This window comes from Podarcis vaucheri (genome assembly GCF_965113315.1).
Source record: "Podarcis vaucheri genome assembly, chromosome: 14".
Classification (NCBI taxonomy): Eukaryota; Metazoa; Chordata; class Lepidosauria; order Squamata; family Lacertidae; genus Podarcis; species Podarcis vaucheri.
The window spans coordinates 41,207,491-41,228,029 of record NC_138752.1 but is presented as its reverse complement, the minus strand read 5'-3'; the positions used below and the strand labels follow the sequence as shown (position 1 = coordinate 41,228,029).

Genomic DNA, 20,539 nt, shown 5'->3' with positions numbered 1-20,539 from the left:
GTTCCTTTTCTGCTTGGCAAACAAAGGCAAAGATGAAAGGTGCTGAGGAGAGGTTGAATGCAAGGGTGGGGCAGAAGGCCTGAGACCAGCCCTGTTTCCCTTGTGACTAAGGCCACAGTCACACCAAACATTTAAAGTGCTGTGATATCACTTTAAAAGGTCATGGCTCCCCCCCCCCGAAGGATTGTGGGAGTTGTCATTTGTTAAGGATGCTGAGAGTTCCCAGAATTCTTTGGGGGAAGTCATGACTGTTTGTCCCCGTAATCAATGTAGCTGCTGTGTTCTGCATCAGCTGCTGCCTCCAGAGCAACCCCAAGGGTATAAGTCATACCCAGAACATGTTCATTAGTGCAATACAACGAGTAACAACTGCAGTCTTGGTTTAGAAAAGGAAGAGTTTCCAGGTCAGAGGTTACTACAGGTCCCTCCAGACTGGTTTCTTCTTATAAACAAGCAAACGGTATATTCTGCAACGTGCCACTGATGATGTAGCAATAATGAATTCATGGTGGACCATCCGCACATCGTTCTGGATAGCCAACACATCATTGTGCTTTATTAGTTGTTCTGCAATGCTTCCCTAGTGTTGCTGCATTATTGCCACCTGGAGGGGGCACTTTTTCACTACAGTGTCGGACAAAACAAACTGGAATAGTTTATATGCTCTATGTGGGGCTTCCCTTGCACCAGATCCGGAAGCTGGAGTTGGTGCAGAATGTCTGTGGGATAGCTCAGTCAATAGAGCAAGAGACTCTTAATCTCAGGATTGTGGGTTCGAGCCCCATGTTGGGCAAAACGATTCCTGCATTGTAGGGGATTGGACTAGATGATCCTCATGGTCCCGTCAGCACATGACATATCTGCTCAGAAATCTGCACTGGCTGCCAGGTTCAAGGTGTTACTATTAGTATATAAAGCTCTAACAACTTGGGACCAGTTTACCTGCTAGATCACCTTACTGTTTATATGTTCACTCAATCCAAACACTTCAGTCTGTGGTCCATATTTGTTATCAATCTTTTAATGTGGCAGGACCTACACTTTGGAACTCCCCGCCTATGGATACCAGGCAGGCGCCCTCACTATACTCTTTTTGGCTCCAGCTAAAAACGTTTTTGTTCGGCAAACTTATCCAGATATCTGGAATGCTGGTGTGCTTTTAATTTATTGCTGGTTTTAGTTTTCAATAGTTGTTTTGTTTTTTTACCAACAGTTTTATTGGTGTATTCTTTTTGAAAGCCACTTTGAGGCCTTTTGCAATCAAGTGATGTGTGAATGTTACGAAATAAATTTGACAAACGGTTGTGATGTAAAAAGTTACAGCAGGAAGTTACAGGGCACACACTGATTGGCAAACAAAGCAGCATGCCTACCCTAAAACTTTTGCAGGTGCAAAGATTATCGAAAGTGTGGGATTGCAGATACCTGCCCCAATACTTTCATGAACGCAAAATGCACAATAAGACATCTGGATGGGCTCTAAGTATCAAGTAGATTTGGCTTCTGCTGCTGTCATATCACAAATTCAGTACTTAAATGAGTTGAGCTGGATCAAACTGTATGTAAATTTCACATTGGTTACCTCTCTGCATAGTTTTAACACCCCAATCGTTCTCAATCTGTTGTATCCATGACAGTTTGCCAGGGAGCCAAGATTTCCTGTTTGGTTGCCGAAACGTCCCTTCAAACTCCCTCTCCCTCTCTGCGTTGACCCTCCCACGTGTTGCTATTTGGCAACTCCTCCATCTGCCAACAGACAGATGGAGTGCTTCTGTTTCCAGGAGATGCTTCCTCCTGATACATCCTTGGGGTTTTAAACCGAGTTCTCCTTTAAAAAAAAAAAAAATGCACGGAGAGAGAAGGGAATCCAAGTTTCCCAAAAAACCCCACCGTACTTGGGGTGCCAATACAAGCTAGGGGAAATTTGCCACGTGCCAAAGAGAAGCAAGAAGAAATGGGTGTCTGTGGATTCATGCAGTGACTGGGGGCAAGGGGGAACCCACCCCTCCAGGAGGAGAGAGCCTTGCATCCTGGAACAGCAGGCAACAGGGAACAAGAGAGCGGACCACAAAGTGAAATCCATTACGAGGACTGCAGGTGGCTGCCCAGTTTGTGAGAGAGAGAGGAGAGATGATTATCCTTACTGAACAAACAAATCATGTCTTTGTTGGCTGTTGAGGGCAGAGAGAGACACCAGGATCTGGATACGCCAGGGGCGAAGATGAAGCCTGAAGAAGATGGCAGATATATGCAGGTAGGTCTTGAGTAATATTGGGAAGAAAAGGATGTGTTCTGGGCAGGAAGCAGGTGCAGCATGGAGGTTCGCTCGTTGGAAGCAAGTGGATGAGTTGCATGTTCAACTAGGCCCTCCAGGCCGCTCCATATGGCCTTCAGATCTTTTGCCAGGCCACACCCCTCTCTGGCTCTGCCTCGCCTGGCTGGAAGGTGCCCCAGAACGCTGATCATGCTTCCTGCTTGTCTGGATGGAGGCTAGAGGGAGCTGTGGGAGGGTTTGTTGAAACTAATCTGCTGTACAAAGGTAACATTTGCATTGTTCGGCCCACTTTTGCTTCTAACTGTGCCCACGAATGGTATGTGGCCCTCAGAAGGTTACCCACAAGGGAATGTGGCCCTTGAGCTGGAAAGTGTTCCCTGGCCCTGACCTAAGAGAAACTGGTGACTCCATCTCACACTGGAAGAAAGAGATGTGGAATTAGCACTATGGGGCTCATTCACCTGGGAAGGTAGCTCATCTAGGAGAAGGTACAACATACCTTCCAACATTTTCGTCCCTAAAATTGGGACATCAGGAGGGGTGTGCACTCCAGTCTGGCACTCTGGTGATTGTCAGCAGGGTTGCAGCAGAACACTAGACTGAAAAACGGGATATTCCGGGGTCCAAACAGAAGCTGGGATTGGCTTCTGCGATCCAGGATGTCCCGCTGAAAATGGGACACTTGCAGGGTATGCATACAAGAGGGAACTTAGGAAGAGGCATCATTCAGAGTCAGACCATTGATCCATCTAGCTCAGGATGTCACCAGCCCTACCTGGTCAAGAGATTTCACCTGGGGCCTTCTGCATGTAAACCAGATACCCTACCACTCCGCTACAGTCCTTCCCCTAACTGAAGGGCTGGCCAGCCCAAACAGGCAGCCTCAAACTTCCATGAGTTTCATTGTCTCTCAGACCTGGGACCCAGAGAGGCATCTCCCAATGGCTGTGCTCTTTACAGGAAGGCCTCTACTTTCCTCCATCCTGACATTGGGGTGGGGGCTGGAGGAGGCAGCAGCCCTGGCGGGGCTGTTGAGCTGCTGTTGGCACTTGCCTCCTCGTGTGTGAGCAAAAAGACAAGGTGCGAGCATGCTCAGTTATACAGTATGCATTTGGCAAAGCTTGAACAGCATGCTTCTTTCCTGTCTCCACATTCTTTTCTGCCTGCGTTTCTGGGACTGATAGATCTAAATGTCTTCTGTGTTTGAGAGAGCTGGAATTGTGAGTACTTGCTCTTATCTGGGGTTGCATAGAGTTGTTTCCAGAAGGCAAAAGGATAAGGGGTGTTGTGGCTGAGCTTTGCAGGGAGGGAGGCAAGCTTTGAGACTCAGGGCAGTAGCTCAGTGGTGGAACATCTGCCTTGCATCCAGAAGGTCTCAGGTTCAATCCTCAGCATTGCCAGGTAGGGCTCAGAGAGAAACCTCTCCCAGAAATCCTGGAGAGCAGCTGCCAGTCCGTGCAGACACTACTGAGCTAGATTGGACCAGTGACTCAATACAAGGCAGCTTCAAAATGCTGCTGTTGTTCCGTTGTCTGTCTTTGTATTGTCACTCTTGATTGTTAGTCATAATCCCCAAGCCGCCGGGCTCTTTTCTCCCTAAAAATATCTGCCTGGCAGAGGCAATATTTGTGTGGCTGAAGCTTGTGGTCTCCTGACTCAGATTAAACCCTTTTCCTGGGTTCGTGGAAAACACGGTTTTTGCTAGAGGCAGTCTCTGAAAAATACTGGCATTGATATCACACTGGCTTTGAATTCATAAGGTCCCACATTCAACACCTGGCACATCCAGGTAGATCTGAGAAGGACTCTAGTTTAAAATGCTGGATAGCTGCTGCCAATCATTAGAGACAATGCCAAGATAGATGGACTAGCACTCTGACTTGGCACCGTGCCATCTCCAAAGGATTCCCACAGTCAGATTCTCAACAGCCTGTTTCCCTGAAGGAAGCGCTACCGAAATGCTTAGGACTTACTATTAAGTTAGATCTACATAGGATCGCGACTGAGCCTGTGCTTCTCTGGCCTAGCAAGGTCTCAGTGTCATAATAATTGGATCCCTTTAATAAATGTCCTGAGTGGTCGTTTGCCGGCTTTGTTGCTGCTGTCTGTTGACATCCTATGCAAACAGCTTTGGAGAGCTGCTCAGATGGTGGCGGGGGGTGGGGGAGAACCATGTAGAAATGTTTTAAGTAATTAAATACAGTGGTACCTTGGTTTAGAACCATAATCTGTTCTGGAGGTCTGTTTGTAAACCAAAACAGGTTGTAACCCAAGGTGGGGTTTCGCCAATGGGTCCTCCAAAAAAAATTCATTCGTAATCCAAAAAAAGGTTGCAAACCGGGACACGCACTTCCGAGTTTGATGAGTTTATAATCCGTATGCAAACCAAGGTACCACTGTAAATTACAGAAGCAATGAATATTGTTTTAATTAGACTGCACACACTTTTTCTTGCTTTAAAGAATCTGGCTGCAGAAGTGGGCCAAGTACCATGGCAGGGGAGGGGAGCCTGCAGCCCATGGGATATTACTGGACTCCCAACACCTATCATCCCTGACCATTGGCTGTGCTGCCTATTATTGATGGAAGTTGGGAGTCCAGCAACATATGAAGGGCATTTACCAACTGCAGGGCCATCCTGTCTACTCAAAAGTAAGTCCCACTGAGTTCAATGGGGCTTACTACTGGATAAGTGGGTGTAGGATTGCTCTGCCTATCATTCTTTCAGTTTATAGTTTTGTTTTGTTTTAATTAGTTTTTTATTAAGGATTTTCTTGTGTTACAAAACAAACAAACAAGGAAAAGTACATATAGCTTCCCCACATTCAGTTCATTGAGTCTTTTTCACGGTTCATTTACATTCAGTATCATAGAATTGTAGAGTTGGAAGGGGCCACAGGGGTCATCTAGTCCAACCCCCTGCAATGCAGGAATCTTTTGCTCAAGGTGGGGCTCGAACTCACAACCCTGAGATTAAAAGTCTCATGCTCTACTAACTGAGCTATCCCATATAGTTATGACACTGTTGTCATAGACAAGTTGAAATAGTTAAAGGGTAGTAAAAGAGTGATAAGGGAGGCCGAGACCTATAGCACCTCTCTGTGTCCCATCTGCTTCTCTCCAGAGCAGTGGTTCTCAAAGTGGGTAGGACTGCCCCCTGGGGGTGATGGGATTATCTGGGGGTGCTAAAAGGCGAGGGAGAGGCAGGGGAGATGTAAATGTCTCTCATACTTTGAAAAGCTGGTATCTCTGTGTCAAGTTCATCAGTTCTGTTGAATTAAACTTAATAGTTTTAACTGGATGTTGAATGAATGTGCAATCACTGTATTTTCCCATTTATAAGACGCCCCCATGTATAAGACTCGATTTTGGGGGACTCGATTTAAGAAAATGGGGGGAGATGGACCAGAGTATAAGACACCCCCTAATTTTTGACATTATTTTTTAGGGGAAAAACCTAGTCTTATACATGGAAAAATACGGTAATTGTTGCAGTTTTGAATTTTATTGTGTGATTACCTTCCTTAGTGGGCCATGCAAACCATTATTCTGAATATATATATTTTAATAGGTTAGGGGGCACTGGGGATGTACCAAGGGGGTAGTGGTTGAAAAAAGCATGGGAACCTCTGCTCTAAAGCACCGATGGGGAGCCTCAGACCTGGGGCATCAGTCCACAGGGAATGGTAGTTGACCCCGCCAGCCCCGATAAACCCTAGTAAACTCCAGATTCTCAGCTTTCATTTTAAAAACAGAGCAAGTTTCTAGCATTCGTGGAACCTGAGATATGAGGCAAAAATGTACAGGCACTATTCTTCTTACGCGTTTGTGAGAAAGTTGCTTGCTCCCAACCCTGGAGCAAAAAATTCTGACTTCCATGGCCTGGGGCCCCAAATACAGCCCCCAAGGCCTCTCTCTATCTGGCCCTCAAGATTCTCCCCAAGCCACATCCCCTTACTTGCCCCACTTTGCACCCCAAGTGGGATTTTCCCCCTGGCTGAAATGTCTTCTTCAACTCCAATAATGCATCAATCTTGCTTGTCTGGATGGAGGATAGAGAGGGGTGTGGTGTGGTGGTTATGTGTTTAGAAACTAGCTCAGGGGTCAGCAAACTTTTTCAGCAGGGGGCCGGTCCACTGTCCCTCAGATCTTGTGGGGGCCAGACTATATTTTTTGGGGGGGAATGAACAAATTCCTATGCTCCACAAATAACCCAGAGATGCATTTTAAATAAAAGGACGCATTGTACTAATGTAAAAAACCACTGGTTCCCGGACTGTCTGTGGGCCGGATTTAGAAGGTGATTGGGCCAGATCCAGCCCAATTTACTGTTTGATTGTACTGCCACCTGTAAAAAAAAAAACCCACCCAGGTATTTAAAAATATTCAAAAGGTTATTAAAATCAACAGTAGTTAAACAGAGATAGAACATATGCAATGTCTATATGTCTACATAGGCTTGCTTAAACAAAAAAATGTTTTAAGCAGGTGCTGAAAACATATTGGTAGCAGTGTCTAAGCAAGAATGTTTTTAGCAAGCACTGTAAAGAGGACTGTGGTGGCAATGTCAATAGGCAAGGAGTTCCAAAGGTTAGGAGCTGCCACACTGAAAAAACGATTTCTGACAAGAGTGGAATGAGTATTATGCTCCACAGATCAAAATGGCCGAGCGGTCATATATGGGGTAAGAGGCTCACACAAGTCTTACTGATCCCCCGCTTTATATACTAATAGTAACACATACTGAATATCACTCCAAAATAGCAGTGCTCTGGATCCACCTTTCTTCACTGCTGTACCCCACCTTCAGCAACAGCTGGGTGCAGAACAAGATTTAATGAGCTCAAGTTATAGGGGAGGATATTTTGGTTAAACATTACGAGGAATCTCTTGTGCACTAGCACCTTTAAATAATGAAATCCATTTCTTGGTGGGCTCAACGATGCTTCAGATTAAATTCTGGGATTTAAAATATTTTTATTCCCTATATTATGTCTTCTTTTTAAAAAAACAAAAACAAAAAAACTTCCATATACCAGCCTATAGCAACCTGGTGAGATGTATTGGTCTGGAGAAGGCTGCCCTATAGAAATGACTGGGTCACACCCGGTGTTTCAGCTCCGCGCCTGCTGCTCCAGCCGCGCGTGCGGTTCTCTCGCTCCCCCTAGCGGCGAGTGCAATACATATACTGTATTATATACAGTATTAAAATTCACCATCCTTGCAGAGAATTCCTCTTTGGGCTGCTCTCCTCCGCTGCTTAACGCTGCACGTGTTGCACGCTGCAGGCAAGGGAGAGAAGCCACCCACTCTCTTCGTTTGCCCTTCCCCGGTTCTCGCTTGTAAAGGTCATTCCCCTCCCCCTTGGCTGGAGAGGTCGGGGGATCAAGAGGTTCCCCCCCCCGGGAGGGGTGTGGCAGAAGGCTGGGAGGCAGATTGCTGACCATGCCTAGAAGGTGGCTTGTTAAAGGAGATAGATATAAAAGAAATCTGAATTAAAGCATCCGGCGAAGGAGGTGCAGAGTGACCACCCGTTCTTCCAGCCAGCCCCCTGGGAATCCAGCTCATTCAACCCCCAGTTAAGCCAATGCAAAAGGAGCAAAAGCAACGAATCGGTGTTGGGAGCCGGCATGGTCAATCAAACAGTCCTCATTGAGCAAGCCAGGCACGTCTGTGTTCTATTGTTGAGGGCAGACGCCATGCACAGCCTGTGCGGGGACTAATGTGAGAGACCCGAGGAAGATGGCGTATATACAGGTAGGTCTGAGCAGCACCAGTGGGGAGAGAGAGAGATTATTGGGGGTGGCGGTGGCTGCAGACCCAGAGGTTGCGGTGTGGGGAGAGGCAGAGGGAGGGCAGCCTTTGCTTGCAAGGAACAGAACTAAAACAATGGCAAAAATCTTAATACAAAAAAAGCTGTCGAGGTTTTCTCCTTAGTTGCTACCTGGCAAAAGGGAGGACCCCCCATTACTCTGAAACTTGAGCGACTCGAGTTGTGAGTTTTCGAGTTGCTGACTTTGCTGGAAGAAATTGCAACCTGTAGCATACATTTCTTTTTTAAAAGTAGCTGGCTGTAATTTTATTCTGCCTTGCCCTCCCTTCCTCCTTTCAGTTTTATTGACTAGCAATCGTCAGAGTAGGAAAATAAAAGCCGTTGTTTTTGCTGGCGGTTGGGAGAAGCACTTGGAGGTTAATGAAAGAGCACCATTGGGGGAAAACAAGGGTGGTTTTTTAATGAGGGAGGTGGGAAATGAGTCCCTGAGATGCTGCTCAAAGTTAATGGCATGATTGCGTGCAAAAATGGGGTTTGGTGAGAAATAGGTCTCTCAAATCATGCTGAAAGTGTGTGTGTGAGAGAGACAGACATTTAATATATATATTTATTGTGCATGACTTTAAAAGTACATGGCTGCTACCTCATGGGTCTTTCAATATGTGTGCATATAAATAATGACATGTGGATAGGTGGTTTTTGTAAAAATACTTGCTACGTGTGTATTAGTGATTCTGGGTGCTCCATGAGGCTTCCCTTCTCTCCTCCCAGAGATGTGGTTGTGTGACGATTTGCATGTATGCTGTGGAAACCTGCAGCTGAAGGAGAAGGTGTGTGAGAGAAATGTAAATAGAACAGAATTTGCACTCGGGGCTCTGGAGTAAAGCAGGTGAATCCTATTTGTGTGTGAAAACTCCTTTCGGATTTCACTTTGCTGTGACAGTCCTGAATTTTTGACTGCAGGCCATAGGCGTCAATTCCCTGGGGCCCTGGGTGCCCGAGCACCCACAAAATTCTCCATGAAGGAGCTGGGTAGCTGCAAATTTAGGTGCCAGGGCTATGCACGCTACATGGCACCCATGGCCCCAGGCACCCACGGCCATGGGGCCAAACTGGTACTCCTGCTGCAGGCTATGTGATGGCAACACTGCGTTTCCCCTCCTTTTAAGGGACGCTTAAGGTTACCGTTAAACAAAACAGTATTAAAAAGGTGGTCTTTCCTCCCTTGTAAGCTTTTAAGCAGAGGTTGGATGTCCATCTGTCAAACTCACTGCTGGGGTGCATGGATGAGGTTGCTGGATTCTGCAGCGGAAAGGTGGTGAGAACACTATCAAGCAGGAGCTGTCGGCAAGGAGAGCAAAGGGTCCTCAGACGTTTTAAGAAAGAAATCCCCAATTCTTCTGATTGATTTTATTGTGAGCATTCAATTCACTAAGGAAAACATTTATTAATTAGCTAGCCTTTCTTCCAAGGCAGACTTTCAAATTTCAGCGGTATCCTATGTGAGGCCAAAATTCGGTGGTGCCCCGCCTCTCACCTTCCGTCCTCCTCAATTCACTGTGTCATAGTTGTGGTGCTCTGTGGCGCCCCCTAGGCTCAGTTCCCCTTGTGGCAGAACCGGTCATGTGGACCAAATCCATCTCTGAACCTGCCTTATACCAATACGATATGTCAGGTGAGGGGAACATTTAGCCCCCCTTTCCAGCTGTTGCTGAACCTGCACCATCCCTGACCATTGGTCATGCTTGCTGGGGCTGATGAGAGCTGTAGTTCAGCAACATCTGGAGGGTCAAATGTTCCTCGCTCCGGATCTCAGTATCAGCTGCACTAACTGGCAGAGGCTCTGCTGGGTTTCAGACAAGGGTAATGCCCAGTCTTACCTGACTATGCCGGGGAATGAACCTGTGATGTTATGCATGCAAAGCAGATGTTCTCCCACTGAGCTGTTATTATTATTATTTATTAAATTTGTATTCTGCCCTTCACTTGATGATCCCAGGGCAGTTCACAACAAAAAAATACAGAATGAGAACATGAAATACACAAAAAACCAAACCAACTAATAACTCCTCTCCCTCCAACTCATTTGAAAGGCAATAGAATGTTTAACCTGCCAATGGCCTGGTTATAGAGAAATGTATTCACCTGACACCTAAAGATAGGTAGTGAAGGCACCAGAGAGAAATTCATTTCAATTGATATATAAAGGTCAGTCTATCAAAGCGACACTTTCCAAAACAATATGCAAACCGAAAGACAGGTATCCTTCAGTATTTGCACTTATCCACATTTTGCAATGCACTTTCCTCACCAAGCAGTGTGTCCAGAAATGGATTTATTTGCGGGAATGTGAAGATAAAAATTAATATATATACTGGTAAAAATAACATAAAAGAATGCATTATCTTGGGAAAGTGCTTGCAGAAATGTGTGCACGAGTCAAAACTGCATATAAAGATGTGTTTATTGGGAGAAATTTGAACCTAAACTGCTGGTGGATTTTCATGAGGACTTCTTTCCCCAAGTGTAAATTTTTGCAAAATGTGAAGAGCTGAATTTAAGATTGGGGAAAAGAATGAGAAATTGGGAGAGCCAAAATTGGCAGGTCTTTCCATCCCTTTGGCTCACGGTGTGCACACTGGTGATTTAGGTCACCTTGAGTTGGTACAAGGGACTCACTGGTGGGGAGAGGGCTGTTGAGTTCAGGTTCTACTTATGGGGTTCCTGGAACCATCTGGTTGGCCACTGTGAGGACAGGATGATGAACTAGGTGGGCCTCTGACTTGTTCCAGCAGAGCTGTTCTGTTCTTCCTCTCATGGTTTATTTGCCTTCTCTGTGGTAGCTAAGCTTGGTAGCAGACTGCCCTTCTCTGAAAATGCCAGATCAACCATCAAACCTCAGATCAACCTTTTCAGACTTGCTAAGCACCAGGCCACACTGTGGCTTTTCATTGAGCCAGCATTCAATCCCTACAACAGGGACAGGAAACCTGTGGCCCTCCAGATGTTGCTGGACTCCAACTCCCACTGCCTGGGGCTGATGGAAATTGGAGTCCCATAGGATGCTGCCTTATGCTGAGGCAGACTGTTGGTCCACCCAGCTCAGTAATGCCTACACAGCCTAGCAGCAGCTCTCCAGTATTTCAGGCTGGGTCATCTGTCAGCCCATCTTCTGGAGATGCCGGGGATTGAACCTGGGACCTTCTGCATACAAAGCAGGTGTTCTGTCGCTGAGCTATGACCCTTCGTCAGCAACATCTGAAGGATCACAGGGTCCCCTTTCCTTCCCTAGAAGATTTATTTAGATGACGCTATCAGTATGCAATGTGCTTTATGGAGTGCCGGAGGTGCAGTTCTCTGTCCCAAGGAGATTGCAACCTGAAATTCAGCAGAGGAAGCAGCAACAGGTGAAGGGGAGGCAGTGGCAAAGCAGAAGGCAATATGCAGATGTATCGTTTTGCATGTGTTTTATTTATTTATTTTAACAACTCCTATACTGCTTAACGGGACGCGGGTGGCGCTGTGGGTTAAACCACAGAGCTTAGGATTTGCCAATCAGAAGGTCAGCAGTTCGAATCCCCACGACGGGGTGAGCTCCCGTTGCTTGGTCCCTGCTCCTGCCAACTTAGCAGTTCAAAAGCACGTCAAAGTGCAAGTAGATAAATAGGTACCGCTCCGGCGGGAAGGTAAATGGTGTTTCCGTGCGCTGCTCTGGTTTGCCAGAAGTGGCTTAATCATGCTGGCCACATGACCCAGAAGCTGTACGCCAGCCCCCTTGGCCAATAAAGCGAGATGAGCGCCGCAACCCTAGAGTTGGCCACGACTGGACCTAATGGTCAGGGGTCCCTTTACTTTTTATACTGCTTAACACCTCAGTCTCTTTAAGCGATGTAAAGTGAGGTGGAAAATGGTACAATGAAGATGAAATCAGTTAAAATTAATTATGAAACCAGAAGAATTTCTTAAAATGCCTAGTGGGATAGCTCAGTTAGTAGAGCACGAGACTCTTAATCTCAGGGTTGTGGGTTCGAGACCCACGTTGGGCGAAAGATTCCTGCATTGCAGGGGTTTGGCCCAGATGACCCTCGTGGTCCATTCCAACTCTACAGTTCTGTTTCTGTGTTTCTATGAAATGGTAAATAAAGGTCATTTCTAAGCGCTTGGAAAGCCAACAGGGAGGGGGCCTGTCAAATCTCCTCTGGGAAGGAGTTTGTAGGAAAAGGGAAAGTTGTCTTATACTGAGTGTAGGCTGTTGGTCCATCTAGCTCAATACTGTCTACACTGACTGGCAGCAGCTCTGCAGGATTTCTGACAGGGGACGTTCCCAGCACTACCTGGAGAAGCAAGGATTGAACCTGGGACCCTCTGCTTGCAAGGCGTATCCTCTGCCACTGAGCTGTGGCCTTCCCCACAGACAGTTTAGGCTTAATTATAGGATTAGATGTTGCAGGCACAGGGGGAACCAACATGATGCTTGCCTGGTGCTGTTGGACTCCCAGTGCCCATGAGTCTGCATGGCCAGTGGCTAGGGATTTTGGGAACTGTAGCCCAACAACGCTTGACACCATAATGGATACCTACGCAGGGTGGCGTAGAAACTAGCAGATTGTGCCAAAGATGATTTTGAGTGTGAAGGTTCATGTGCATGCAGTAATACAAAGTAGTCTTGAGCATGTGCAGAAAATTCCGAACCACAACCATTTCTGGCATCTTTGGAATATTTTCTTTTCCTTGCAAATGGTGCAGGGAAGGCAGACTCTGGCATAGAAACATAGATGTCTTCCTTATGCCACACTGTTGGCTCACCTGTCTCAGTGTTTCCTACACGGACTGGCAGCAACTCTGCAAGGTTTTAGACAGCTCTTCCTGGACTGGACTGGAACCTGGGTCCAAAGCAGATACTCTTAATACCGACCTGTGGACTTTCCCCAAGCCTCCTCTCTCTCCCCACCCAATTAACTGTTGTACATCTGAGGCTATATATTTATTCTGTGACATTTACAGCCTTCTCTGCATGCCCTAAACCCACACTAGTTTCAATAGATGAATCACTGATGCCACCCCAAGGGGTTACTGAATCTGTCCTTTAGATGCAGAGGCAGCGTGGTACTGAATGCCATCAGATGGATAGAACAAGCGGGAGAGGGCTGCTGCCTTCTCACCTCCTCTTTGGGCCCTTTGTCTATCCAGCTCAATATTGTCTACACTGACTGGCAGTAGCTCTCCACGGGAGTCTCTGCTAGCGCTACCTGGTAACGCCAGGGATTGAGCGTGTGGATCATCAGCATGGAAAACAGGTGCTGTGCCACAGTAGATTAGATCAGGGCTGGGGAACCTCAGGCCAAGGCAGTGAGTGTGGCCCCCCAGACCTCCCTGTCTGGCCCTCAGATATCTCCGCTGGCCACATCCTTTCCTGTTTTGCACCCATTGTGTTTTTGCTTGTGCCATTGAACTCTGATGGATGGGCGATGGGGAGGTGTGTCTGTAAACTGACCTACCGTACAAAGGTATAATTTACACTGGTTATTCCTCCCTACTGTAACTGGAGATAAGCCTGTGAGGACATTTTGGGTGCATATATGTACCACAAAAGCATCTTCAGCGATCAGCCTTCTTTATGGTCCTGTAGGGAAGTGAGAGCTGGACTGTAAAGAAGGCTGATCGCCGAAGAATGGATGCTTTTGAATTATGGTGCTGGAGGAGACTCTTGAGAGTCCCATGGACTGCAAGAAGATCAAACCTATCCATTCTGAAGGAAATAAGCCCTGAGTGCTCACTGGAAGGACAGATCCTGAAGCTGAGGCTCCAATAATTTGGCCACCTCATGAGAAGAGAAGACTCCCTGGAAAAGACCCTGATGCTGGGAAAGATTGAGGGCACAAGGAGAAGGGGACGACAGAGGACGAGATGGTTGGACAGTGTTCTCGAAGCTACCAGCATGAGTCTGACCAAACTGTGGGAGGCAGTGGAAGACAGGAGTTCCTGGCGTGCTCTGGTCCATGGGGTCACAAAGAGTCGGACACGACTAAACAACAACATGTACCACAAAATTTATTATTTATTAATTGCCCACGTGTTTATTTGATGCATGTTTATCCAAGGATCCTAGAGGGAAGCGTCATGCAGGCAGTCTTCCCCTGTATTCTCACAGCAACCCCATGAGGTGGGTGAGGCCAGGGCAATGTGACCAGCCCAGCAGTGGGTTTGCTAGCTGAGCAGCGATTTGAAGCCAATACTTCCTGCTTCTATCCCAGTGCTCTAACCTCTATGCTAGAATGGCCCAATGTTGTTATTGGGGCCACTGTGTGTCACCGGCAGAGCTTCCAAAGTGCTTCATGATGGATTTGGCTTTCCTGACATACTCAAGAATGTGTTAAGTGCTCAAAGAAGATGTCTTTGGAAGAAATTTAAAGACTATTTACAGAAATATTGTAAAATTAATGAATGTTAGAAGGATGTTGGATAGAAACTAAGGGGTTTCCAGCTGTAATGCTTTAGGAGATATGAAAAAAAAAGGTTTACAAATTGGTAAAAGCTTAATGGGAAGGATTTGCTGAACTAACAAATTGAAGTGGAATACAAAGAAGGGAGGTATGAGGAGGTCTGGGGAAATAAGTGTAAGGAAGATATGTTATGGAAAATTATTTGTTTTTTTAACTGTTTTTATGTTGTATTTTGTTTCTTTTTACTTTTTACTTTTTTATTGTTATATCTTAAAACCTTAATAAATATCTTTTGAAAAAAAGATGTCTTTGGAGATGTAGCCTGGTTTTGTTTTATGGGACTTGATGGAGCCACAGCATTTGAACTTCCATTATACTGTATAGGGTACATAATGATCTAGAACGGAACATTGTTTTGTGGTACTTGATGGAGCTGTGTGCCATGTTCTGGTTTGATGCCAGAAGGCATGGCGAAAGCAGCAGGCAGGACTGATCAAAGGTGGCTGGACCATGGACAGCTCCATTTGAGCAACATGTTCCACAAAGGCTGGGAGCAGATGAAGGACTTTTGTCCTTCTGTCTCCAGACTAGGTTCTCCAGGCAGCATCCATTTGAGAGAACTTCAGAGCCTCTGAATGTCAGTTACTGGGAATAATAAGTAACGCAAGGACTGTTGTGCTCAGTTTCTGCTTGCAGGCTTCCCTTAGGGGCAGTGTTAGAAACTCTGATATATAAGCTGGATGCCAAATGTTGCAGAGGAGCCCACCTGAGAGGCACCGGAAATGATTTCTGGTGAGCTCTGGCTGAAAAAAATCCCTGGTTTTCCCCACCAGGTGTAAGAAAATATGCCGGGCCTCTGTTTTGCATACCCAGCACAATTGGTGAAGCTGGTGGCAAGACCAGCAGGAGCTCAAAGCTACACACCTAGTGAAATAAGGTTGTGAAGCCTTGAGGTGGTAGATTGGTTTGTACCGTTTCAGGTTTCCACAGGTACCAGAGGAGAGAGGCTGTAGCTCAGTGGTAGAGCAGCAGGTCTCCAGGCCAATCCCTGGCAACTCCAGGAAGCCCTGGGAAAGATCCCTGGCTGAAATTTTGGAGAGCTGCTGTCAACCAGTGTAGGCAATGCTAATCTAGAGAGACCAGTGGTCTCATTTTGGTATAAGGCAGCTTCCTGGAAATGCCGAGGATTGATCCTCGAACCTTCTGCATGGAAAGCATGAGCTTCACCACTGTTCCGAGTAAGTTAAGGCAGAGCAATTGTTGGATAATATCCAGGGACTCCTGGGGGAGGCAAGCAAGAGAAAGAAATGCAGCACAAACCATGGTTTCTAGCTACGTTTTGTGATAAAACCATGGTTTGGTTGGTATGGTGAGATTCCTGAGTGAAGACACTGTTATACTGCTGAATGTTTTTTTCAATGTTTGCTCCGTAGTAGACCTTCTGCTGCTCTTCTGGGATCGATAGGAGTTTTCAGTGCATGGCTGAAATTGCCTTTCCATCAAGAATTAAATTTTCAGTAAGCAGCCTCTGTGCAGGTTGAGCAAAGTCTTGGAAATAATTCAGCAGAACCATCCATGGATCAAATTTTATCGCATCATGAGTCATGCATCAAATTACTTGCAATACTTTTTTTTTATTAAAACACACACACACACACACACACACACACACACACACACACACACACAATGCCAGCATTCATCTGAAATTAAGAAGACATGCTTGGGTGTATGATATTGTGCTCATCAGGATCTGATCAGGTGATGGGTTTAGACACACCCACAGTTAAGCCACAAAAACGTGTGTGCATGCAAAATGTTTCTGTGCATCGGCCATAAATTTGTGTGACGTACGTGGGTTAGATGCACGGACGATGCAATTAGAGGCATGGCCCATTTTCTGTGCTGAGATACGTCATTTCTGCTTCTCACTCCATCCCTTTGCTCTTATCGAGGCAGAGGTTGCTGAACAAAGTATCCTGTCTAAACATCGGGAGATAAAATCATTGCAAATGAAAATCAACCAAACAGCACACATTCTGCATTTACAAATAACGTGACTGGTGCTCTGGCATTAAATAACAAATAGGCATTCAGTAATTAGGCATTTGAATAGCACGATTGGCAACCTGATTGCAGCCGTGAGAACCAGTGTGTGGTGCAGTGCCTAAAGATCAGAGTTGGGGGGCTTGACGGCCTCCTAATGTATCTGGAACTTCCAACACCCATCAGTACCGCTCAGCATGGTCCATAGTTGGGTATGAAGGGAGTTGCATAGCCGAGGGCACCAGTTTGGAGAAAGCCTGTGTTGAACAAGTACAAAGCAGGTAAGGATTGTAGTCTTAGAACCCAGGAGAACAAAGCCTTAAGCACATTCACTTTGTGGGGGCCTGGTCAAAGCCAGGGCTGACTACCCAGGGGGAAATTTGGGATCAGGTGAGCTCTTTCAGAAGGAAACAGAAATAGCAGCTTGGTAGGGAAAGTGCACAGAATAAATTGATTTCCCCCGGAGATCCTTTTCAACTTCAGTAAAATATGTAGGACAATAAGAGCTGAAAATAGTATCATTTTTCTAGAAATCAAAGCCATGGCACCAAGCAGGGAGGGCAGGTATTTGGGGATCATTAGAGCTTTGCTAAACTGGTCTTGTCTGTTTCATTTTCTTCCCCCTTGCTTCATCATGGATATCTAAAAGGACAGTTGGAACCAATAAATGAGGTGAGTTAATCTGGTGACTCATTCTGCCTTCTCTTGCCTCTCCCCAGGCAGAGGGAGATGGTTGTGCTTTTTCATCGGCTCGTTTGCTTTGTCTGTCTTTGGTTTCTGGCTTGCAAAATCTCTTCCTTGGCAAAGTGCATCTTGATTTCTGTAGGGCACATTCTTTTTCCTTAGTTTCCTTTTCTAGTGCAAAATGCGAATTGCCTTTGCTGATCATGTGGCAGGCTGATTTCAGTCACTTTGGGTGCAGATGTTCCATGCAGTATCTGGTACTAGATTCCAAATCTGGATTGCATGGGAAATCTTCACTTCAAAAAGCACAGTTATAGCCCTCATACTTTTAAAGTTAATTGTCACATGTTTCAGTGTGCTTGTGATATCTCTTGTGCACATAATCACCGCTGTCCACTCTAGAATTTGTTGACTAGAAACCTTTCCATAAATAGAGAATAATTTTTTATTTTATTTAGAACATTTGAACCCCACTCTTCAGTCAAAAAGTCTTCCAGAGTGGCTTACATACAATCAGTTAAGACAGTCCCTGTCCTCAGGTTTACAGTCTAAAAACAACAACACACAAGGAAAGAGGGCAGGGAAGGAAGAGGGGAAAAATCAATCTCAGGCACTGTACCTGTTCTTAAATAGTTGTTCACATAATGACCAGCTAGTGTAGTTTGGCGTAGGAGAGTCCTGATGGTGGTGGTCTGTCACAGCAGAGCTGATGGAGTGAGCCTTATATCCCAGCTCTCCCATTGAAGCAGCCTGCTCCCAGGTGACAACCGAGGGAGAGAAGGTTTGATGGAGTTTGTATGTCAGCTTCCTATCTGTCTGGCTCTTTCTGTCTGAAGAGCATTCATTCCTCCATAATAGCAGAAAATGGGACACGCCCATGGATATTTGCTTCTCCTGAGTGGCTTATAGCAGGGATGGGGAAGTTTGTGCCCTCCAGATGTTGTTGGACTCCAACTCCCATCAGCCCCAGCCAAGTTGCATGCAGTTACGTTTAACTGCAGTTGCCAGCAATTGAACCAGGTCCCTTTGTGTGCAAACCATCTACTCCACTTTGCATGGTTTCATTGCAGGACCTCATCGTCTGTATCAGCGTTGAGGAGCCCATGGCCTTTAGATGTTGTTGGACTCCAGCTCTCATCAGCACCAGCCAGTCAGGAACGATGGGAGACCAGCAATGTCTGAAAGACTGCAGGTTCTTCATCCCTGGCTTGCAACTCTGTTCTCCTAAAAGTGTGTGCCTCCTTGCCACTTACCCGTACTTGTTCTGTTCCCCCAAATTGATTCCCCCAGATATATACGGGGAGAGGGCTGATGTACTCAGGTCCTGCTTGAGGGCTTCCAATGGTGACATCTGGCTGCCCACTGTGAGATCAGAATTCTGGACTAGATGGGCTATTGGCCTGATCCAGCAAAGTCTTCGTAGGTTCTTATGATTAATTGTAAAACAAAACACAACAACCCCCAAATTCATTCTGTTGAGTTCAGAATAAAGCATCTTATGTGTCTTGTACTGATTTGATTAGTTCATTTCTGCATTGCAGGGAATTGAACCAGATGGTCCCTTCAAATATTATGATTAAATGATTTTGATGGGGTGATATCTGATAGTCATCCTCAGAGCAGGTTCACTGAAATGGACTTACATAAAATAATCTTAACTTTGGGATTTTTTCATGGTGCGTAGGAACAGGTCTCCGTTAGGATTCACGAGTGCCGTGAGCTTGTTATAATGGTGAAATTAACGCACTTTATAAGGACAAAAGAAATGAGAGACAAACTAGCTGTGAGTGGGGGAGAATTAGAAGCCGAGACAGTTGCAGTACAAAGTTGTTGTTTCCACAAATGGATGTTCTGTATGATTTGAATTGCTCTACTCAGACATAAGAATGTTCCTAACGGGAGAGATTAACAGTACTCTTTTCTTTTAATTAAGGATAAAACCTGCCTACCTAAGCAGTGGAGTCATAAATAGAAATATATAAATATAGAGTAAGCTACTCAATTCAGTTAGAGCTTAACTGAAGTACAGAATTTAGAACTGACATGAAGCCATTTAAACTTGTGGTGAAAATATGCAAAAAGAAATGTTCATTTTGGTTACTGATGTGTGAATATGTGACAAGAATTTGACGTTCTCAAATTCGCTTATGGATTTGATAGCATATGTTGCATGGCTTTGCTTTTTCCTTTTATAGTATTTGTGGAATGTGTTGGAACAACGACACTCAAAAAAATTATATGCGTGGACCCCCATTCCTCTCATTCAAATAGAAATGGCTACAAATAGAAGACTGCCTTTTGACAGCCCTTAAAAATATATCTGTTTATATCTTAAGTTGGGACTGTGGGCTGTATCTAGTGTTACCCTAATCAGAGTATTTCAGTTGAAATGAATGGATAGGAAATTAACTTAAAGCTATTAATTTCAGCGGTTTGGTTGGAAAAGCCAAAGTTGGTTGGAAAAAAAACCCTTAGATAAGTAACTTCACATCACATCAATGGAGTAAACATAGGAAGCTGCCTTATACAGACCATTGGTTAACCAGTTCAGTATTGTCTACACTGGCTGGCAGCAGCTCTCCAGGATTACTGGCAGAGGTCTCTGCAAGCCCTACCTGTAGATGCCAGGGATAGGACCTGGGACCTTCTGCTCTGCCACTGAGCTGCCCCCATCCCCCAAATTAAAGAAGGTCTACAAAAGGGAGTTTATATGTGGAAAAGGCTCCTCCCTAGCGACATTTACATAGGAAGGCATTAATTCCAGGTCCGCTGCAGGAAAGAAAAGCAGCAGAAACAACAGACAGGCACACCCAGCTGAAATCCAAGCCCTGCCCCTCAATTACAACTGAGTGTTTATGCTTGCCAGCCACCAACTGGTTGTAATTTTTGCTATCTGGTTTCCAACGGCCTCAGGGCCTGTTGTCTAGAATCTCGGATCTCTTGCTGTGCAGATGGACTTGCCGGAACTGTTGCCAGAAGTGTTATGACTGCAGCTGTTGCCAGTCGAGCGATGACGAAGTGGAAATCCTGGGGCCTTTTCCAGCACAGACGCCTTCCTGGTTGTAAGTCTGGATTCTGCTTTTAGGATCCCGCTTGTTCCCCTTTCACTTCGGTTTTTACAAAGATCCCTTCCCATCTGGATTGGTTGCTTGTTTCTAACAGGCACTGACAATTTGCATTTTTTCAAAAAAGAAAAACAACAATATGCATGTTAAATGCAAAGCTGTAGTCTGGCCCTGTGTTAAGGTTGTGAGAGAAATTTGATTCAATTCACGTTTAAAGGTGAGCTACCTGATTTCCCATAACAATATGCAGACC

The 20,539-nt window shown here is 45.6% G+C and overlaps 1 protein-coding gene across 8 annotated transcripts in view; it reads left to right on the top strand.

Annotated features, from left to right (window-relative positions):
* Positions 1 to 1,627: 1,627 nt before the first annotated feature.
* SYT17 (synaptotagmin 17) overlaps positions 1,628 to 20,539 on the top strand; it is a 37,508-nt gene continuing 18,596 nt past the window's right edge. The window contains exons 1-3 of one of the 8 annotated variants that reach the window (XM_082200112.1): positions 1,628 to 2,254; positions 17,192 to 17,209; positions 20,135 to 20,283. In XM_082200112.1, the coding sequence (XP_082056238.1) occupies positions 2,159 to 2,254; positions 17,192 to 17,209; positions 20,135 to 20,283 (263 nt within the window). In that variant the 5' untranslated portion in view covers positions 1,628 to 2,158. Of the gene's footprint in view, positions 2,255 to 3,275; positions 3,496 to 7,507; positions 8,033 to 17,186; positions 17,210 to 20,134; positions 20,284 to 20,539 lie in introns of those variants that run through there. The other 7 variants (XM_082200117.1, XM_082200118.1, XM_082200116.1 and 4 more) reach the window with 7 other exon arrangements.